Source organism: Oryctolagus cuniculus, chromosome 11 (genome assembly GCF_051225735.1).
Source record: "Oryctolagus cuniculus isolate XC-2025 breed Fujian yellow rabbit chromosome 11, ASM5122573v1, whole genome shotgun sequence".
In the NCBI taxonomy this organism is placed as follows: Eukaryota; Metazoa; Chordata; class Mammalia; order Lagomorpha; family Leporidae; genus Oryctolagus; species Oryctolagus cuniculus.
In genome coordinates, this window is record NC_142877.1 from 59266205 (window position 1) to 59282055 (window position 15851).

Consider the following 15851-nt stretch of genomic DNA (forward strand, 5'->3'; position numbering starts at 1 on the left):
ATCACCATTTTGGTTCATTATCATGCCACAGTGTCACAGTGTCACACTTTTTGTAGTATGTAAGGTTTAGCATATGAAATCCCTAGTATCTGAGAAAAAGATTTAGATTTGACCTTTTGACCTTTAGAAACAGCAATTTCATTTGATTCAATGTAATTTAATTCTGTTGTACACCCTATTGAGAGCATGTGAATTATTTATTTTAGGGATTATTGAGGTCAGCAAAATTAATGCCTAGAGAAATGGGTGTTGTGGTAGAGTGGGTTAAGCTGTTGCTTGGGATCCCGCATCCTGTATCCAAGTACTGGTTGGGATCCCGGCTACTGTGCCATCCTCCCCGATAACATGCCTAGGAGGCAGCAGATGATGACTAAGTGCCTGAGTTCTTGTCATCCACATGGGAGACCCAGCTGGAGCTCCTGACTCCTGACTTCAGCCTGGCCCAGCCTTGACTGTTGCAGTGATCTGGGGAGTTGAACCAACAGATGGAAAATTTCTCTGTCCCTTCCTCTGTCTCTGTCACTCTGCCTTTCAAATAAATAAATCATTAAAAAGTAATACCTCCCTGTGAAGGAAACATACCTATATTTAGACAATCTGGTGAATATTGTGTTATAATCAATGCAGTCCATTCTGAGTGTACATAGAATCCAGTCTTTTTCTCGTCCAGTGATTCCAGATGATTTGGTTCCTGCATTCTCTCAGCGTCTAGCAAAGGAAAAGTCCATTTGAAAATATTCTCTGTTGAGGCCGGCGCCGTGGCTCACTAGGCTAATCCTCCGCCTTGTGGTGCCGGCACACTGGGTTCTAGTCCCGGTTGGGGCGCCGGATTCTGTCCCGGTTGCCCCTCTTCCAGGCCAGCTCTCTGCTATGGCCCGGGAGTGCAGTGGAGGATGGCCCAAGTGCTTGGGCCCTGCACCCGCATGGGAGACCAGGAGAAGCACCTGGCTCCTGCCTTCGGATCAGCGCAGTGCGCCGGCCGTGGCGGCCATTGGAGGGTGAACCAACGGCAAAAGGAAGACCTTCCTCTCTGTCTGTCTCTCTCACTGTCCACTCTGCCTGTTAAAAAAGAAGAAAGAAAATATTCTCTGTTGTAAGTTTTGGCCATAAATGCCTGTTTTTTTAGAAGAGGAGCACATGTTCTCAGCAGTGATATACAAGGTGTGAGATATAATATATATATATATATATATATATATATATATATTTCTTCCAAATTGTCTTTTTCCCAGTTTTCCAGTGAAGTAAGTCAAGGAAGGAGTTAAAGGGCCAGACTTCTGGTTGTTGTGTGATTCCAGCCTTCACCTGAAGCAGTCCCTGAGCCTTGCTTCCTGGTGTGATAAGGCCACTTAGGTTTCCAGCCCAAGGAAGCTAATGTGTTAAAGAATCTCTTTCTTTCATTTCTTCCTAAAACATTCACCTCATTCCTTTACCAGGAAATGAACTCAACTTTTTGGACTACTTCCATTACATAACCTTTGGGCCACAAAATTTTATCTTTGGAGGAAAGATAGCCCGTAGGGAGTTTGTAAAGTTGTTGGGGCTCTCATATACCTTGTTGAGGTCTCTGAACCACACTCAGACCTCACTAACAAATTGGCCTGCCTTGCTGCGTTCAGCCACGTGTGCCTCCGCAGCTAGGCTCTAGGGGAGTGCCTGGCTTGGGTCCAGCACATTTGCAGGTGGCACATTCTTTGTGTTCCCCACCTGCTGTGGAGGGCTGATAATGGCACACAGAAATCCTTCCACGAACAGCCCAGGACTGATCTAACCCCACCTCCTTCACCTGGGACACTTGCTTAAAAGTGTTTTTCTGGAGAAATCACAAACCAGTTGATACCGAATCAACTATAAATGTCTGTTTTCCTAAGAGAAGTAACAAATATCTCTTATTTTACCTTTCTGCCTCAAAACAGCTGGGGTGCTGGTTTCTTGAGAACTAAGAACTATTGGGACACCGAATAAATCTAGAAAAACGCAGATAGTATAATGGGCAAAGCAGAAGGGAGTCAACGTTGGAAGAAATAAGATGCTTCCTTCTTCCTCCTGAATCTCACCACAGAACTCCATTACCTTCCTCAACCCTTCCACAAAATTCTATAACTGCCTTAAAAAATACAGCCACCCTGGGGCCGGTGCTGTGGTGAAATGGGTTAATGCCCTGGCCTGAAGCGCTGGCATCCCATAGGGGCTGGTTTGAGACCCAGCTGCTCCACTTCTGATCCAGCTCTCTTCAATGGCCTGGGAAAACAGTAGAAGATGGCTCTAGTCCTTGGGCCCCTGCATCCGCATGGGAGACCTGGAGGGAGCTCCTGGCTCCTGACTTCAAATCGGGGCAACTCCAGCCGTTCAGCCAATTGGAGGGTGAACCATCGGATGGAAGACCTCTCTCTCTGCCTCTCCTTCCCTCTGTGTAACTGTGTAACTCTGACTTTCAAGTAAATTAATCTTTTTAAAAAATACAGTCACCCAAATTAAGGATATAGTTTCTAGTTTTGTTGGTGCCATATGACATAATTCACTTGTGACAGCAGTTCATGTTTTATGTATGTCCATGTGTATGATAGTTTTGTATTAGTTCATACAGAATTTATTAGATCATTGTTGATCTCTCTTCTGTCTGATACTTTCTTCTGTTAGAGAAAAGAAACAGGTTTAAATCTTTGGATGCATGAAAATCCTACTGTTTCCCCCTAGCTCTGCTTCTATTTCTTGGAGTAGTGGGACCCTAAGATGGGACTTGGGGTGTCATATCTAGTGCTCTTTGGTTCTGTGTTGTTTTCTTTCCTTTTTCTCTTTAAGATAAGTTTTGCCAATTTCCATGAAATTGGGAGTAATGAAAAGAATTTCTGAATAATCAGATTGTTTGCTTTGGCGGAGGTGGGGGGAAGAAACTGGATGGGATGATTCCTGAAACTTCTTATCTGATACTTTCCAGGTATGTAGTTTAGCTTGTTTAGACCTAGTAGAATATTTCTAATGTAACTAAGATACTGTTAGAAGTGTTCAGATCTTCAAATCTGGGCTAAATGATTCCCCGAGGGACATATACTGAGAGACAGTAGAGTAATTAATCAAAATGGGGCTAACATCTATGGAGTGTTTACCAAGTGCCAAGGATTTTCTTAAGGGTGTTATGTGCATTGTATTGCTTCATTTCACTAAAATTTCAGGCAGTAAATATTTACTACATTTTACAGATGAGCAAACTAAGGTTCAGACATACAAGATAATTACCTCAGTGTCAGTTTGTAAATGACAGAACCAGAACTTGGATCTTATTCCAAAGGTTAATGAGGTAGGTATCTCCATTTTGTCCATGAGTAAACAAAACTGGCCTGAAGTCACATATCTAGTTAAGTGAAGTGGTGTTAGGATTTGCTTGGATCTGCCTCTCTCTCAAACCCACGGTTTTGGGACCGATGTTGTGGCACACTGCGTGAAGCTGCCATTGGGGTTCTTGCATCTTATTTTGGAGTAGTATTTGGGTCTTGGCTACTCTGCTTCCCATTTAGCTTCCTGCTAATGCACCTGGAAAAGCAGTGGAGGTGACCCAAGCATTCGAGTCCCTGCCACCCACGTAGGAGACCTGGATGAAGTTCTGCATTGCTGGCTTCAGTCTGGCCTAGCCCAGCTGTTGTGGGAATCTGGGGGGTGAACCAGCAGTTGGCATATCTTTGTCTCTCCCCTGCCCCTTTCCCCTCTTTGTCATTGGGCCTTTAAAATCTTTTTTTTTTTTTTCAAAAAACAGTTTTAAAATTCTGAGATATCACTGAACATTAAGGAATGCAGAAGGTTAATATTTAAGAATATTAAAATTGATCTAGCAGTTCCAGTTTTGGAGTATTTACCAAAACTATTTGGTTTTCAAATTTTATTTTTATTTGAAAGGTAGAAAGAGACAGAGGGAGGCCGGTACTGCAGCTCAATAGGCTAATCCTCCGCCTGCAACACTGGCACACCGGGTTCTAGTCCCAGTTGGGGCGCCGGATTCTGTCCTGGTTGCCCCTCTTCCAGGCCAGCTCTCTGCTATGGCCCGGGAGTGCAGTGGAGGATGGCCCAAGTGCTTGGGCCCTGCACCCCATGGGAGACCAGGAGAAGCACCTGGCTCCTGGCTTTGGATCAGCGCGGTGTGCTGGCCGCAGCACACCGGCCGCAGCAGCCATTGGAGGGTGAACCAACAGCAAAAGGAAGACCTTTCTCTCTCTCTCTCTCACTGTCCACTCTGCCTGTCAAAAATAATAATAATAATAATAATAAAAGGAGATCTTGCATCTGTTGGTTCACTCCTCAGGTGCCTACAACTGGGGCTGGCCAGGCTGAAGCCAGGAGCCTGGGATTCAATCTACATCTCCCCTCTGGGTGGTAGGGATCTCGAGCCATCATTTGCTGCCTCCTGGGATATGCATTAGTAGTTACTGGAATAGGATGAAGAGCCAGGACTTAAGTCCAGGCACTCTGATGTACAATGTGGGCATCCTGAGCTATGTCTTAAGCACTGTGCCAAGTGCCTACCACTCTCCAAAATATTTGAAGTCAGTTTTTTGAAGCAGTGTCTGCACTCCCATGTTCATTGCAGCACTATTCACTATGGTCAAGTTATGGAATCAACTCAAGTGTTCATCATCAAGTGAATGGTTAAATTGTCACACACACACACACAGTAGAATGCTATTCAGCCTTTAACAAGAAGGAAAGTCTGTCATCCGTGATAACATTGATAGAATTAGAGAACACTACTAAGTAAAGTAAACCACATGGTTAAAGATAAGTACTGCATGTTTTCATTTACATATAGAGTCTGAAACTCCTAAGAAGCAGAGAGTAGAATGGTGGTTGCAGAGAGGTAGTAGGAATGGAGAGATGAGCAAAGTATAAAAAATCTCAGGAAGAAAAGATTATTTTTTGAGATATTGCTCAGCATGGTGAATAACGGCATATTAACGCATCTCAAAATTGCTGAGTGACTTCCAAATGTTCTCACTATGATGAAAGATAAGTATTTGAGGTTATGGGTATGTTCATTGATTTTAGTTATTCCACATTATATTAATAAATAATAACCTCACTTCGTACCCCATAAATACACAATCATAAATTATCAGTTCATAATGAAATAAAAATACTGCAGTGAGATAGCACTGCACGCCCATTAGGATGACCATCGTAAAGGAGGAGGAGCAGGCATTTAGACTTAGTTGACATTTGTCCCACATCCCGAGTGCCTGGGTTAGACTCCCAGCTCTGGTGCTTGACTTCAGCTTCCACTAATGTGGAATTCCACTAATGTAGATTCTGGGAGACAGCAGTGATGACTTAAATAATTGGGTTTCTGCCACCCATTTGGGAGACCTGGATTATACTTGTAGCTCCTGGCTTTGGCCCTGCCCGGTTCAGGCCATTGCAGGTGTTTGGGGAGTGATCTAGTGGATAGCAGCTGGTTCTCCCTCTGCCTCTCAAAAGAAATAAATAAAAGTTAAGGTTTCTGAACCACATTGTTTGGCTAAAGGAGAATATATCTACCAAAGACAAATGGGCATATAATGAATGAGAGTCTCTGAGGACGGAAAAGGGTCTTTTAAAAAACATGGTATCACTGAAAGATGCTGTGTGTTTATTTACTGCACTTGGCTGCTGTTTCCAGTCTCAGTTGCAATTCCCACATTGAGGCTGTTCCCACCCTTCCTGTGTCCCTTGAGCTGAGCAGGCACTTCCTGTCCTATTGGAAATGAAAGTTAGAGATTGAGGGTAGGATGTGTGTGTGTATTTATTCTGCAGAATGTTAGTACTGTCTGTTCCATTATCATAGCAAAAAGTGACAGGAAAACGAGAGTAGAGACCAGGACTTCATTTTAGGGAGTGTTTGGGCTCCATGTTTGTTGTGACGCAGCAGACAGGATTGATTTATGTCTGGAGAACACTTGCCATAGCAGCAAGGTGGCCTTGTGAAGGGGTTTGGAGATTCTCATCGGCCATCCCTGTTCCACTTGGATACCTGGGTATGGTCCTCAAGTTTTCGGTTTTGTACAAGTGTTTTTCTTGTTAAGGCAACTCCTCCGAGGACACTTCTTGACTGTTAGAGGTGAGTGTTGTTGCAACTGTGTTAGGTTCTTGACTCTTAAGTTTACCTTCTTTCCTAAGAAATGTTATAATTTTCTTCTGTGTGAAGCTTATGCTTTTTAAATAGTTATATATTTTCTTACAGTTCAGAGACAGCTTGAAGTACACATCCCAACTCTGTGAACTTCAGTCTGGATATAAATGCCAGGTTTGGCGAGTTACTGCAACTGTGCTAGCTCCATGGATCTTGAACACCAGGGAACAGTAGGGTAAAGATAGATGTTAGACGGTTTCCAGTTGTTGAAGAAACCTGCAGGCACCAAGTTTCCCAAGTTTCACCAAGTGTTGTTCAGTTTGATGATGCCCTGTAACATGTGAGCTCCTTCCTGGGAGAACCTGAAATCGGAGTGAGGGGCTCAGCCCCTCAGTGTGGCCCAAGAGAAGCAGCTGTGAGGCTGTGAAACTGGCTCTTTTCCATGCTCGGTTTTGCTTGTCTGTGCTCTTTGGTGTGTTCCTGTTTGTTCTTTCCTGGTGCTTTCAGACCACCATAAATGTGAAGCAGGGGGACCCCGAGCTCCTCTCTCACACCCAGCTCAGTGTGACTTTCTCGGCATGTTCTCCGAGGCAGCGTCTCAGGAACCTCTTTATAATTAAGCTTGAAATCTTCTAATGGAGATCTAGGGGGGGAAGGATTTTGTTGTGTTTTCATGAGAGTCACAACTTATTCATAGAGGAAAGGAAATAAATTTGAAAGGGGTTACAACTAAGAATGTTTCTTCCTAGCATTAACTACTGGAAAACAAACAAAAAAATAACATCTTGGGCATTAGGACCCAGTGGAAGTACCTCATTCAGACTCTGGTTTAACTTCTCTCTGACGTAGAGCAGCAGCCCTAGCTCATTCTCCACCCGCAGGCGTGCCCCCCCCCCCAACTCTCCCTCTTGCTCCTTTTCTCCCCCTTTCTCCTCCCCCTCCCTTCTCCCTCCCTCCTTCTCTCCCTCCCTCCCGTTTTCCCTCTCCCCTGCTCCCCCCTCACCCCTCCCTTGCCTTCTCCCTCTTCTCCCTCTCTCAGCTCCCTAACATTAAAGAGAAAATGCTGCTATCAGTGACTTCCAGGCCTGGGATTTCGACTTTTGGCTATAACAAGAACAACAAGAAGGTAGGGGAAAGCGCTGTTTTGGAATCTAGCTACTTCCTTTTCTGGGGACCGGGAGTGCCCTTGGTTTTAACATTCTTCTCCAAGAAAAGAACGGGATTCCTCCTCTGTCTCGGCGCCTCTCCCTTTTGCACCACTTCTTGTGCTGTCTTTTTCTCACCTGGTTCTGGAGTTAAGGAATTTACACTGGGTTTGTGAAGCCTGAGAGGGGAAGGGATTACACACAAGTGTAGCTTGCAAGTTTGTATCCCTGTGAAATGAAGTTAGTTGTTTGACTTTCTGCTGATGTCCCAGTCTCCACGGGGATAATTTGTCATCTGACTCTGTCCCCAGTCCACCCCACGAATACACACACAAGGTTATTTAACCTTTTTAACATTCCATTCTCTTCCATTCTACCCTCCTTCCAGCCCACAGCACCCGCATTATCAGGTAGCTGAAATCACGGAGGGTTAGTGAACTCACGATAGCTCACCAAGAGTTGAGTGCAGTCTTCTGGACTGGAGACCCTACCCCACCTCGCTTGTAGAGAAGGAGCCCTCAGAGACACGTACCTTGGGCTTAAGGCAGAAAGCCCTGTGAGTCTTGCTCTTGAGCTGATCCTTGGAAGCTCTGCAGATAGCTAGGCTCAGCAGGGATCCTTGGAATCTTTATAATTAACCCATGGCTGCCAGACAGCTGTGCTGCGTTTGTCCACATGGGCAGTCGGGGAGGGATGGACAGTTTGCCCACATTCACCACGGAGTTTCCTTGGCAGTATCTCAGCATTGCAGGGCTCCCAGCGCTGCAGCAGGAAGACCCTTTCACCTCTCTCTGCATGTTGTAGCTGTTCTTTGGAGAAGAAAAAAAGTGTGCCATAGACATTTAGGGCTCTCTTGCCCATTTAAAGGGGTGTTGGAAGGTGGTGAAAGATTCCTGCTACTTTCTTATGAACCTGAAGAGACTACAACACGTAGATTGAAACACAAGTGTCTGATCCAGGCAATGGGTAAATATTTAGACCCTCAACACTTAGTTTACGGGGATAAGTTTGGTGTTCATTCCGTTTACATCCTTAAGAAATATGGGTCTGTATGTATTTGTTGGTTATCAGTGTATGTATGTACATGTACCACTATCCCCCATCAAATGAGTATGTATTATATATTATACAGATAGTTCATCTATATAGAACTATAAGTTACTTTAGTAGGTATGTCTATAAACCTATATATATATATATAAATTTTGTTCCTGATTTCTTTTTTCCCTCCAAGTCTCCCAGGTTACCCAGAACCCATTAAAACAAAGTAAAATGAATTCCCAAAATTAATTTTTTCTCTACTAGGGATTTGGTGTATTTGAAGCTATCTAAAAATTTCTTCTCTCAACACTTCACTTCTTTTCTGCATTTGGGGCATGGGAAACATTTAACCAACTTACAAATCTAATAGTATAGGAGATAAGAGATATGGTTATGAATTTGGCTTCAAATCTCAAAACTATTCCTGATAGCTTGTAAGGTTTGGGAAGCAATTCAGGAAACATTGGGGGATAGTTACCTGATTTCTAACGTGTCTATCAAGAATTCTTTGGGTTCTTACAGGTCAGTGTTAACAATGGTGTCTGAGGGCTCTGTATGTGTGCATCACTTTGTGACTGCATGTGAGACTCCTTGTGTGTGTAAATACAGGCTTTGACAAGTATTTAAGCTAAAGTGTTACTACATTGCTCTGTGTTTTGATGTTGACATGAAGGGCTTAATAGCTGTTTCTCTGGGGAAGAGTGTTTTGGATGCATGTGCTCATGTCATTTATGCATTTTTATACGAAAGGTTAAATTTTTAAAATTTGTATTACTTTTGTGTAATATAAGTTATACTGTTTTTTTAAAAACTAAGCATAATAAAGTACATAAAATGGAAGTCATTGCTTCCTTTCCTGGAGTTCTTTAATCATTCCCACTCCTCAAAAAAAGTAACTGAGAGCAGTTTGGTGTATGTATCCCTACAGATTTAAAAACAAAAAAAAGACGATTTTAATTTTGACAATGGCTTATTTGCCATTTCTCTTATAAGCTGTCTGTCTGGTAGAGCAAGTCTATGTAATAAAGTTCTTAGATCTGTCCAAAATGCTGTAAAAATAAACAAAAATCCAATTCCAAACTTCTGAAAAACACAAATTATAAATATCTACTGCTTCCTTTATGTAAGAAATATTGTTTGCTTTTGGCTATAGTCATCACCTCTGTTTTGTGCATAAAAAAATAATCACCAGTGTCCTCAGTTTGAAAATCTACTATTTGTGCCCCAGTATTGTGATGTGCTTATTTTAAAGCATATTGCTTTTATTAATTTGACTTTAAGAGTAGGATTATTTTACTTTGAAATGTCCTTACACACTTCACTTATCAAGGAAGGTGTTTCTGGGAAACTCCTGATCATCAGTCTTCTGACTTTTTTTTGGCTAGTAGTAAATATAGGAATGCAGTCAACAGATGTATAATGCCTAATAAAGGCAGATTCCTTCTCAGGATGTACTGTTGCACTCCCATTCGCTGCTTCGGAATTAACATAGTTACAGAAGGAGAAAACATGGACTCCAAAAAGGGAATTCTGTGAGAAACTTCAATGTAGTACTTTTTTAAAACATCAATTTTAATGGTCCTAAGTTATTCTTGGTTCATTAAAGACAAGGCTGAAGTAAAAAGAGGGTCTCTACACTGTTTCTTCATTGCTTGAAGGAGTAGCCTCAGTAGAGAGATTTGAATATAGGTGAGATTGAAAGAGGAAATGTTTAGGACTAAAGGAATTTCATACTTGTAAAGAGCCTAACCACCCCTTCCCTGACATCATCTCCCTGGCATGTGTTATTATAATTTAACTCCTCGTAGCATCAACAACCATTTCCTTTGCAAAAAAAGAAAAGGGACCGTGTTTAACTTGGGATAATTTGCCTTCTCCACATATTTTGCATTAATTTCTTCTTGATGTTATCATGTTGATGGGGGGCTGGAAGCAATGATGAAAATAAGATCGACTGGCAGGTTTAACTAGACCGTCACTTTTTGGGCAGCTTGAGTTACCAGATAGTGCCAAAAGTGTTTACTCAGCAGAGAAAGCAGAAAGCAATTCCTTAATCATCTGTGCTTCTAACAGGGAGAAAGAATTTTCTGTGTGTGTGTGTTAACTACATTTCTATCTAGTTTCTGTCAAGTGAAATTTAGAACTGAAAACCTTTTTTTTTTTTTAAAGATTTTATTTATTTACTTGAAAGAGTTATGGAGAGGCAGAGAGAGAGAGGTCTTCCATCTGCACTCCTCAGTTGTCCGCAACAGCCAGAGCTGAGCCGATCAGAAGCCAGGAGCTTCTTCGGGTCTCCCACACAGGTGCAGGGACGCAAGGACTTGGGCCATCTTCTACTGCTTTCCTGGGCCATGGTAGAGAGCTGGATGGGAAGTGGAATAACCAGGACTTGAACTAGTGCCCATATAAGATGCCGGTACTGCAGGCAGCAGCTTTACCTGCTATACCACAGTGCTGGCCCCAGAACTGAGAACTTTTAGGTCTGACATCTCAACTGGGACAGCTATTAGCTCTGTTACCAGTAATAACTCACATGGTTAAAGTTTAGTGGTGGGGCCGGCACTGTAGTGTAGTGAGTTAAAGCCCTGGCCTGCAGTGCCAGCATCCCATATGGGTGCTGGTTCTAGTCCCAGCTGCTTCTCTTCCCATCCAGCTCTCTGCTATGGCCTGGGAAAGCAGTAGAAGATGGCCCAAGTCCTTGGGCCCCTGAACCCACATGGGAGACCCGGAAGATGCTCCTGGCTTCAGATTGGCACAGCTCTGGCTATTGCGGCCATCCGGGGAGTGAACCAGTGGATAGAAGACCTTTCTCTCTGTCTCTACCTCTCTCTGTAACTCTCTTTAAAATAAATAAAATAAATCTTTAAAAAAAAAAAAGACATTTAAAGTCTAGTGGCGATGTCTTTCCATTAATCACTACCCTTCCATTAGGGTGGCCTTGCTACCCTAATCTATGCCCTCATTACCAACTATCTTTACTACTATAATAAACATCCCTCATGATCTCTTTGCCTCCTATTTTTCTACCCTCTACTCCTTATTGCCAGGTAATTTTATAACTGCTGCAAGGAAAGTTTCCAACAATTCAGCATCCAGTGCTAAGTATTTATTTTTTAAAAGACTTATTTATTTGAAAGAGTTACAGAGAGAGGGGAGACACAGAAGTCTTCCATCCACTTGTTCGCTCCCCAAATGGCCACAATGGCCAGGGCTGAGATAGACTGCAACCAGGAGCCAGAAGCTGTTTCTGGGTCTCCCATGTGGGTGGCAGTGCAAGCACTTGGGCCATCTTCCGCTGCCTTCCCAGGCCATTAGCAGGGAGCTGGATTAGAAGTAGAGCAACTGGGACTTGAACTGGCGCCCATATGGGATGCTGGCATCACAGACAGTGACTTAACACACACTACACCACAATGCTGGTCCCTAAGTATTTATTGGATAGATGACCTTAATGGTTATGGATTACCTGCTGAAAAAAAGTCTAAATCCCTGTTCTAGTCCCTACTGTCCATCCAGCCTCTCTTTATCCTCCCAACTCAACTCTTCCTTCCACTGGTTCCCTTGCTTTCCCTATGCTAGGCCAGTTGTGTTGCCTCAGTTCTCTAGATATCTCTTTTCATTATTGGCTTACATTTCTCATTCTATAGAAAAATAGTAAAACAGAAATATAGATAAGAAATAGGACAAGGTAAATACAAAGTAGAAGAAGAGGTCAACTGGATAAAAATTCAAGTGTGCAAACCATAAATTATATGCTAGAAGATGCAGACTGAAGTACAGCTGTTGAATTTGTTAGTGACAGGTAGTTGATGATTTTGACAAACAGGAGCAGAATAGGGAGCCAAAGCAAGACTGAAGTGAGTAGATGAGTGAAAGGTTAGGAAATGTAGATGATGTGTATAGACTAATTTTCTTCCCCTCTCTCTCTTTTTAAAGATTAATTTATTTACTTGTGGGACCAGCTCTGTGGAATAGTGGGTAAAACCACTGCCTGTGGTGCCATCATCCCATATGAGCACCAGTTTGAGTCCTGGCTGCTCCACTTCTGATCCAGCTCTCTGCTATGGCCTGGGAAAGCAGTAGAAGATGGCCCAAGTCCTTGGGTCCCTGAACCCACATGGGAGACCTGGAGGAAGCTCCTGGGTTCAGATTGGCCCAGCTCCGGTCGTTGCAACCATCTAGGGAGTGAACCAGAGGATGGCAGACCTCTCTCTCTCTCTCTCTCTCTCTCTCTCTCTCTCTCCCTCCCCCTCCCTCCCTCCCTGCCTCTGCCTCTGCCTCTGCCTCTGCCTCTGCCTCTCTCTAATTCTCACTTTCAAATAAATAAATATTTTTTAAAAAAGTTTATTTGAACAGTACGATTACACAGAACAAGAGAGAATGAGAGCAAGAGATCTTCCACCTGCTGGTTCATTCCCCAAATGGCTGCAATGGCCACGGTTGGGCTAGGCCAAAGCCAGGAGCTTCATCCAGATTTCTCATGTGGGTGCAGGGACCCGGCTACTTGGGCTATTTTCCACTGCTTTCCCAGGCACATTAACAGGGAGCTGTATGAACCAGAAGCAGAGCAGCTAGGACTCAAACCAGCACCCATATCAGATGCCAGCATTGTAGGTGGCAACTTTACCCGCTATGCCAAAATGCTGGACCCTAGACTGATTTTCAAAGAACTTTGGTTAAGAGGCAGAGCAGAATTCAGTTTAAAAATAGGCAAAAGATCTGAAGAGATACTTCTCCAAAGTATCTTCAGGTGGCCATGAAAAGACACTCGGTATCATTAGCCATTAAGAAAATACAAAGCAAAACTGCAGTGAGATCCCACTTCTCACCTCCTAGGACAGCTATCATCAGAAAGATGGATGATAATGTAGAGTAACTGGAGCTCTGATACACTGCTAGGAGGTATGCAGAGTGTTGTAGCTGCTTTAGGAAAACAGTTTTGCAGTTCCTCAAAAGATTTAACACCTGACCCAAGAATTCTTTTAGATACATATCTGAGAGAAATGAAACATGTGCACACAGAAATCTATATAAAAGTGTTCATAGTAGCCCAGACAACCCAGATAGCCATAACTTGTGAACAGATAAATAAAATAGTGTGTACCCAATCAATGGAATATTCAGCAATAAAAAGAAATGGAGACTGGTACCTCCTACAAAATGGAAGAACCTTAAAAACGTTATGCTAATGAAAGAACCCAATCATAAAAGGCCGCCTATTGTATGATTCCATTTATAGGAAGTGTCCAGTATAGGCCAATCTATAGATACAGAAAGTAGATTAGTGGTTGCCCACAGCTGGGAGGAAATAAGTGATTGATAATGGCTGTTGGGTTGCTTTTTGGGGTAGTGACAATTGTTTGTGGTTATGATTGGTTATGATTGCATGACTCTGATCTAAATACCATTGAATTTCTATTTGCTTTTTTAAAGATTGATGTGGAAGCCTGCATTGTGGCATAGCAGGTAAAGCTGCTGCCTGTGACGCTAGCATTCTATATGGGTACTGGTTCAAGTTCTGGCTGCTCTACTTCCTGCTAGTGGCCTGGAAGAAGCAGTGGAAGTTAGCCCACATGTTTGGACCCCTGCCACACACATGAGAGACCTAGATGAGGCTCTCAGCTCTTGGTTCCTGGCTTTGGCCAGGCTCTGCCCTGGCTGTTGCAACCACCTGGGGAATGAACCGGTGGACGGAAGACCTCTATTGTCTCTCATTCTCTCTATAGCTCTGACTTTCAAATAAGTAAATGGGTCTTTTAAAATAAAATTTTAGGTGGCAGAGAGAGCTTCCATCTGCTGGTTCACTTCCTAAATGTGCACAACATCTAGGTCTGGGTCAGGCTGAAGCTAGGAGTCAAGAAATCCATCCGGGTCTCCCACATGGGTGGCAAGACATCCATCTGCTACCTTCCCAGGTGCATTAGCAGGAAACTGGATCAGAATCAGAGTAGCTAGAACTTGAACCAGCACTCTGATTTGGGATCCAGACATCCCAAGTGGCAGCTTAACTTGCTGTGCTGCAACATTTGCCCTAGAACATATATTTTAAATAGGTGGATTGTCTGGCATGTGAATTATATCTCAGTGAAGTTCTTATTTAAAAAGATGTGGAGCAGAGAAATTAGATAAAAGTTGGAAGAGGATGGATGTGGTGATCTGAGACAATTTTCTTAAATGTGGGAGAATCGGGAGCTAAATGTAAACAGAATCATGATACTTATTCTCAAAATGTATCTATCCCTATCCTTATGACTGTCTGATCCTTTTGTGGTGTTTCATGCTTCTGAAATGGTCTTTCTGTTCATCTGTTCATTCCACCCACATTCATAGAACAGCTGGAGCCTGAGAGGTCCTAAGACACAACTGTGGCCCTTGAAGAACTCACAGTTGGCCGGCGCCGCGGCTCACTAGGCTAATCCTCCGCCTTGTAGCGCCGGCACACCGGGTTCTAGTCCCAGTCGGGGCGCCGGATTCTGTCCTGGTTGCCCCTCTTCCAGGCCAGCTCTCTGCTGTGGCCAGGGAGTGCAGTGGAGGATGGCCCAAGTACTTGGGCCCTGCACCCCATGGGAGACCAGGATAAGTACCTGGCTCCTGCCGTCGGATCAGCGCAGTGCGCTGGCCACAGCGTGCCGGCCGTGGCGGCCATTGGAGGGTGAAGCAACGGCAAAGGAAGACCTTTCTCTCTGTCTCTCTCTCTCACTGTCCACTCTGCCTGTCAAAAAATAAAAAATAATAAATAAATAAATAAGAACTCACAGTTAGGGGCTGGTGCTGTGGTATAGCAAGTAAAGCTGCCGCCTGCAGTGTCAGCATCCCATATGGACACTGGTTTGAGGCTCAGCTGCTCTACTTCCCATTCAGCTCTCTGCTATGGCCTGGGAATGCAGTAGAAGATGGCCCAAGTCCTTGGGCCTGCTGCATGTATGTGGAAGCCCTGGAAGAAGCTCCAGGCTCCTGGCTTCAGATCAGCTCAGCCATTGCAGCCATTTGGGGAGTGACCCAACAGATGGAAGACTTCCCTCTTTCTCTGCCTTTCAAATAAAAAACAGAGATGGATTTTTTTTAAGATTTATTCTATTTATTTGAAAGGCAGAGTTAGAGGGAAGGGGCCAGGAAAAGGGAGTGGAGAGGAGAGAGAGAGATCTTCTATCTGCTGGTTCACTCCCCAAATGTCTACCACAGCCAGGGCTGGGTCAGGCTGAGCCAGGAGCCAAGAGCTTCATCCAGGTCTGCCATGTGGGAGCAGGGACCATCTTCCAGTGCTTTCCCAGGCACATTAGCAAGGAGCTGGATCTGAAGTGGAGCATCTAGGACTTGAGTCAGCAACCATGTGGGATGCTGGCTTACAGACAGCAGCTTAAATTCAGCAGAAGTATTACCTCTTCTAATCCCTCTACTTCCCAGCCCCAAAAGGAACTTTTTTCTGAACCTCCATTTTTTATACTTCTCTGTATGTATAATTTTGCATTATATTGAAATCACTTAAGTAATTGTGTTCTTGTTGCTGGATGTAAATTCTGTAAGGGTAAGAAAAATGTTATTCATTTAATTATCCTAAAAAATACCTAAAA

At 43.6% G+C, this 15851-nt stretch overlaps 1 protein-coding gene and 1 long non-coding RNA gene across 7 annotated transcripts in view; one reads left to right on the forward strand and one right to left on the reverse strand.

The window, feature by feature from the left end:
• RBMS2 (RNA binding motif single stranded interacting protein 2) overlaps positions 1-15851 on the forward strand; it is an 80391-nt gene that overhangs the window by 20373 nt on the left and 44167 nt on the right. For 2 of the 6 annotated variants that reach the window (XR_011380092.2, XM_008256678.5), the window contains exon 1: positions 5706-6082. The exons of 1 other annotated variant lie outside the window; for it this stretch is intronic. Coding sequence is in view for 2 of the 5 variants with exons in the window: in XM_002711082.6 (XP_002711128.1) it covers positions 7155-7220 (66 nt within the window). In the remaining 3 variants the exon portion in view is untranslated. Of the gene's footprint in view, positions 1-5705; positions 6083-6918; positions 7221-15851 lie in introns of those variants that run through there. 3 more of the 6 variants (XR_516732.4, XM_089308554.1, XM_002711082.6) reach the window with 2 other exon arrangements.
• LOC138844364 (uncharacterized) lies at positions 5573-8018 on the reverse strand. The gene is made up of 2 exons (XR_011380101.2): positions 7772-8018; positions 5573-6737 (listed from the first exon to the last, which is right to left on the reverse strand). It is a non-coding gene; the product is annotated as an uncharacterized LOC138844364 (long non-coding RNA).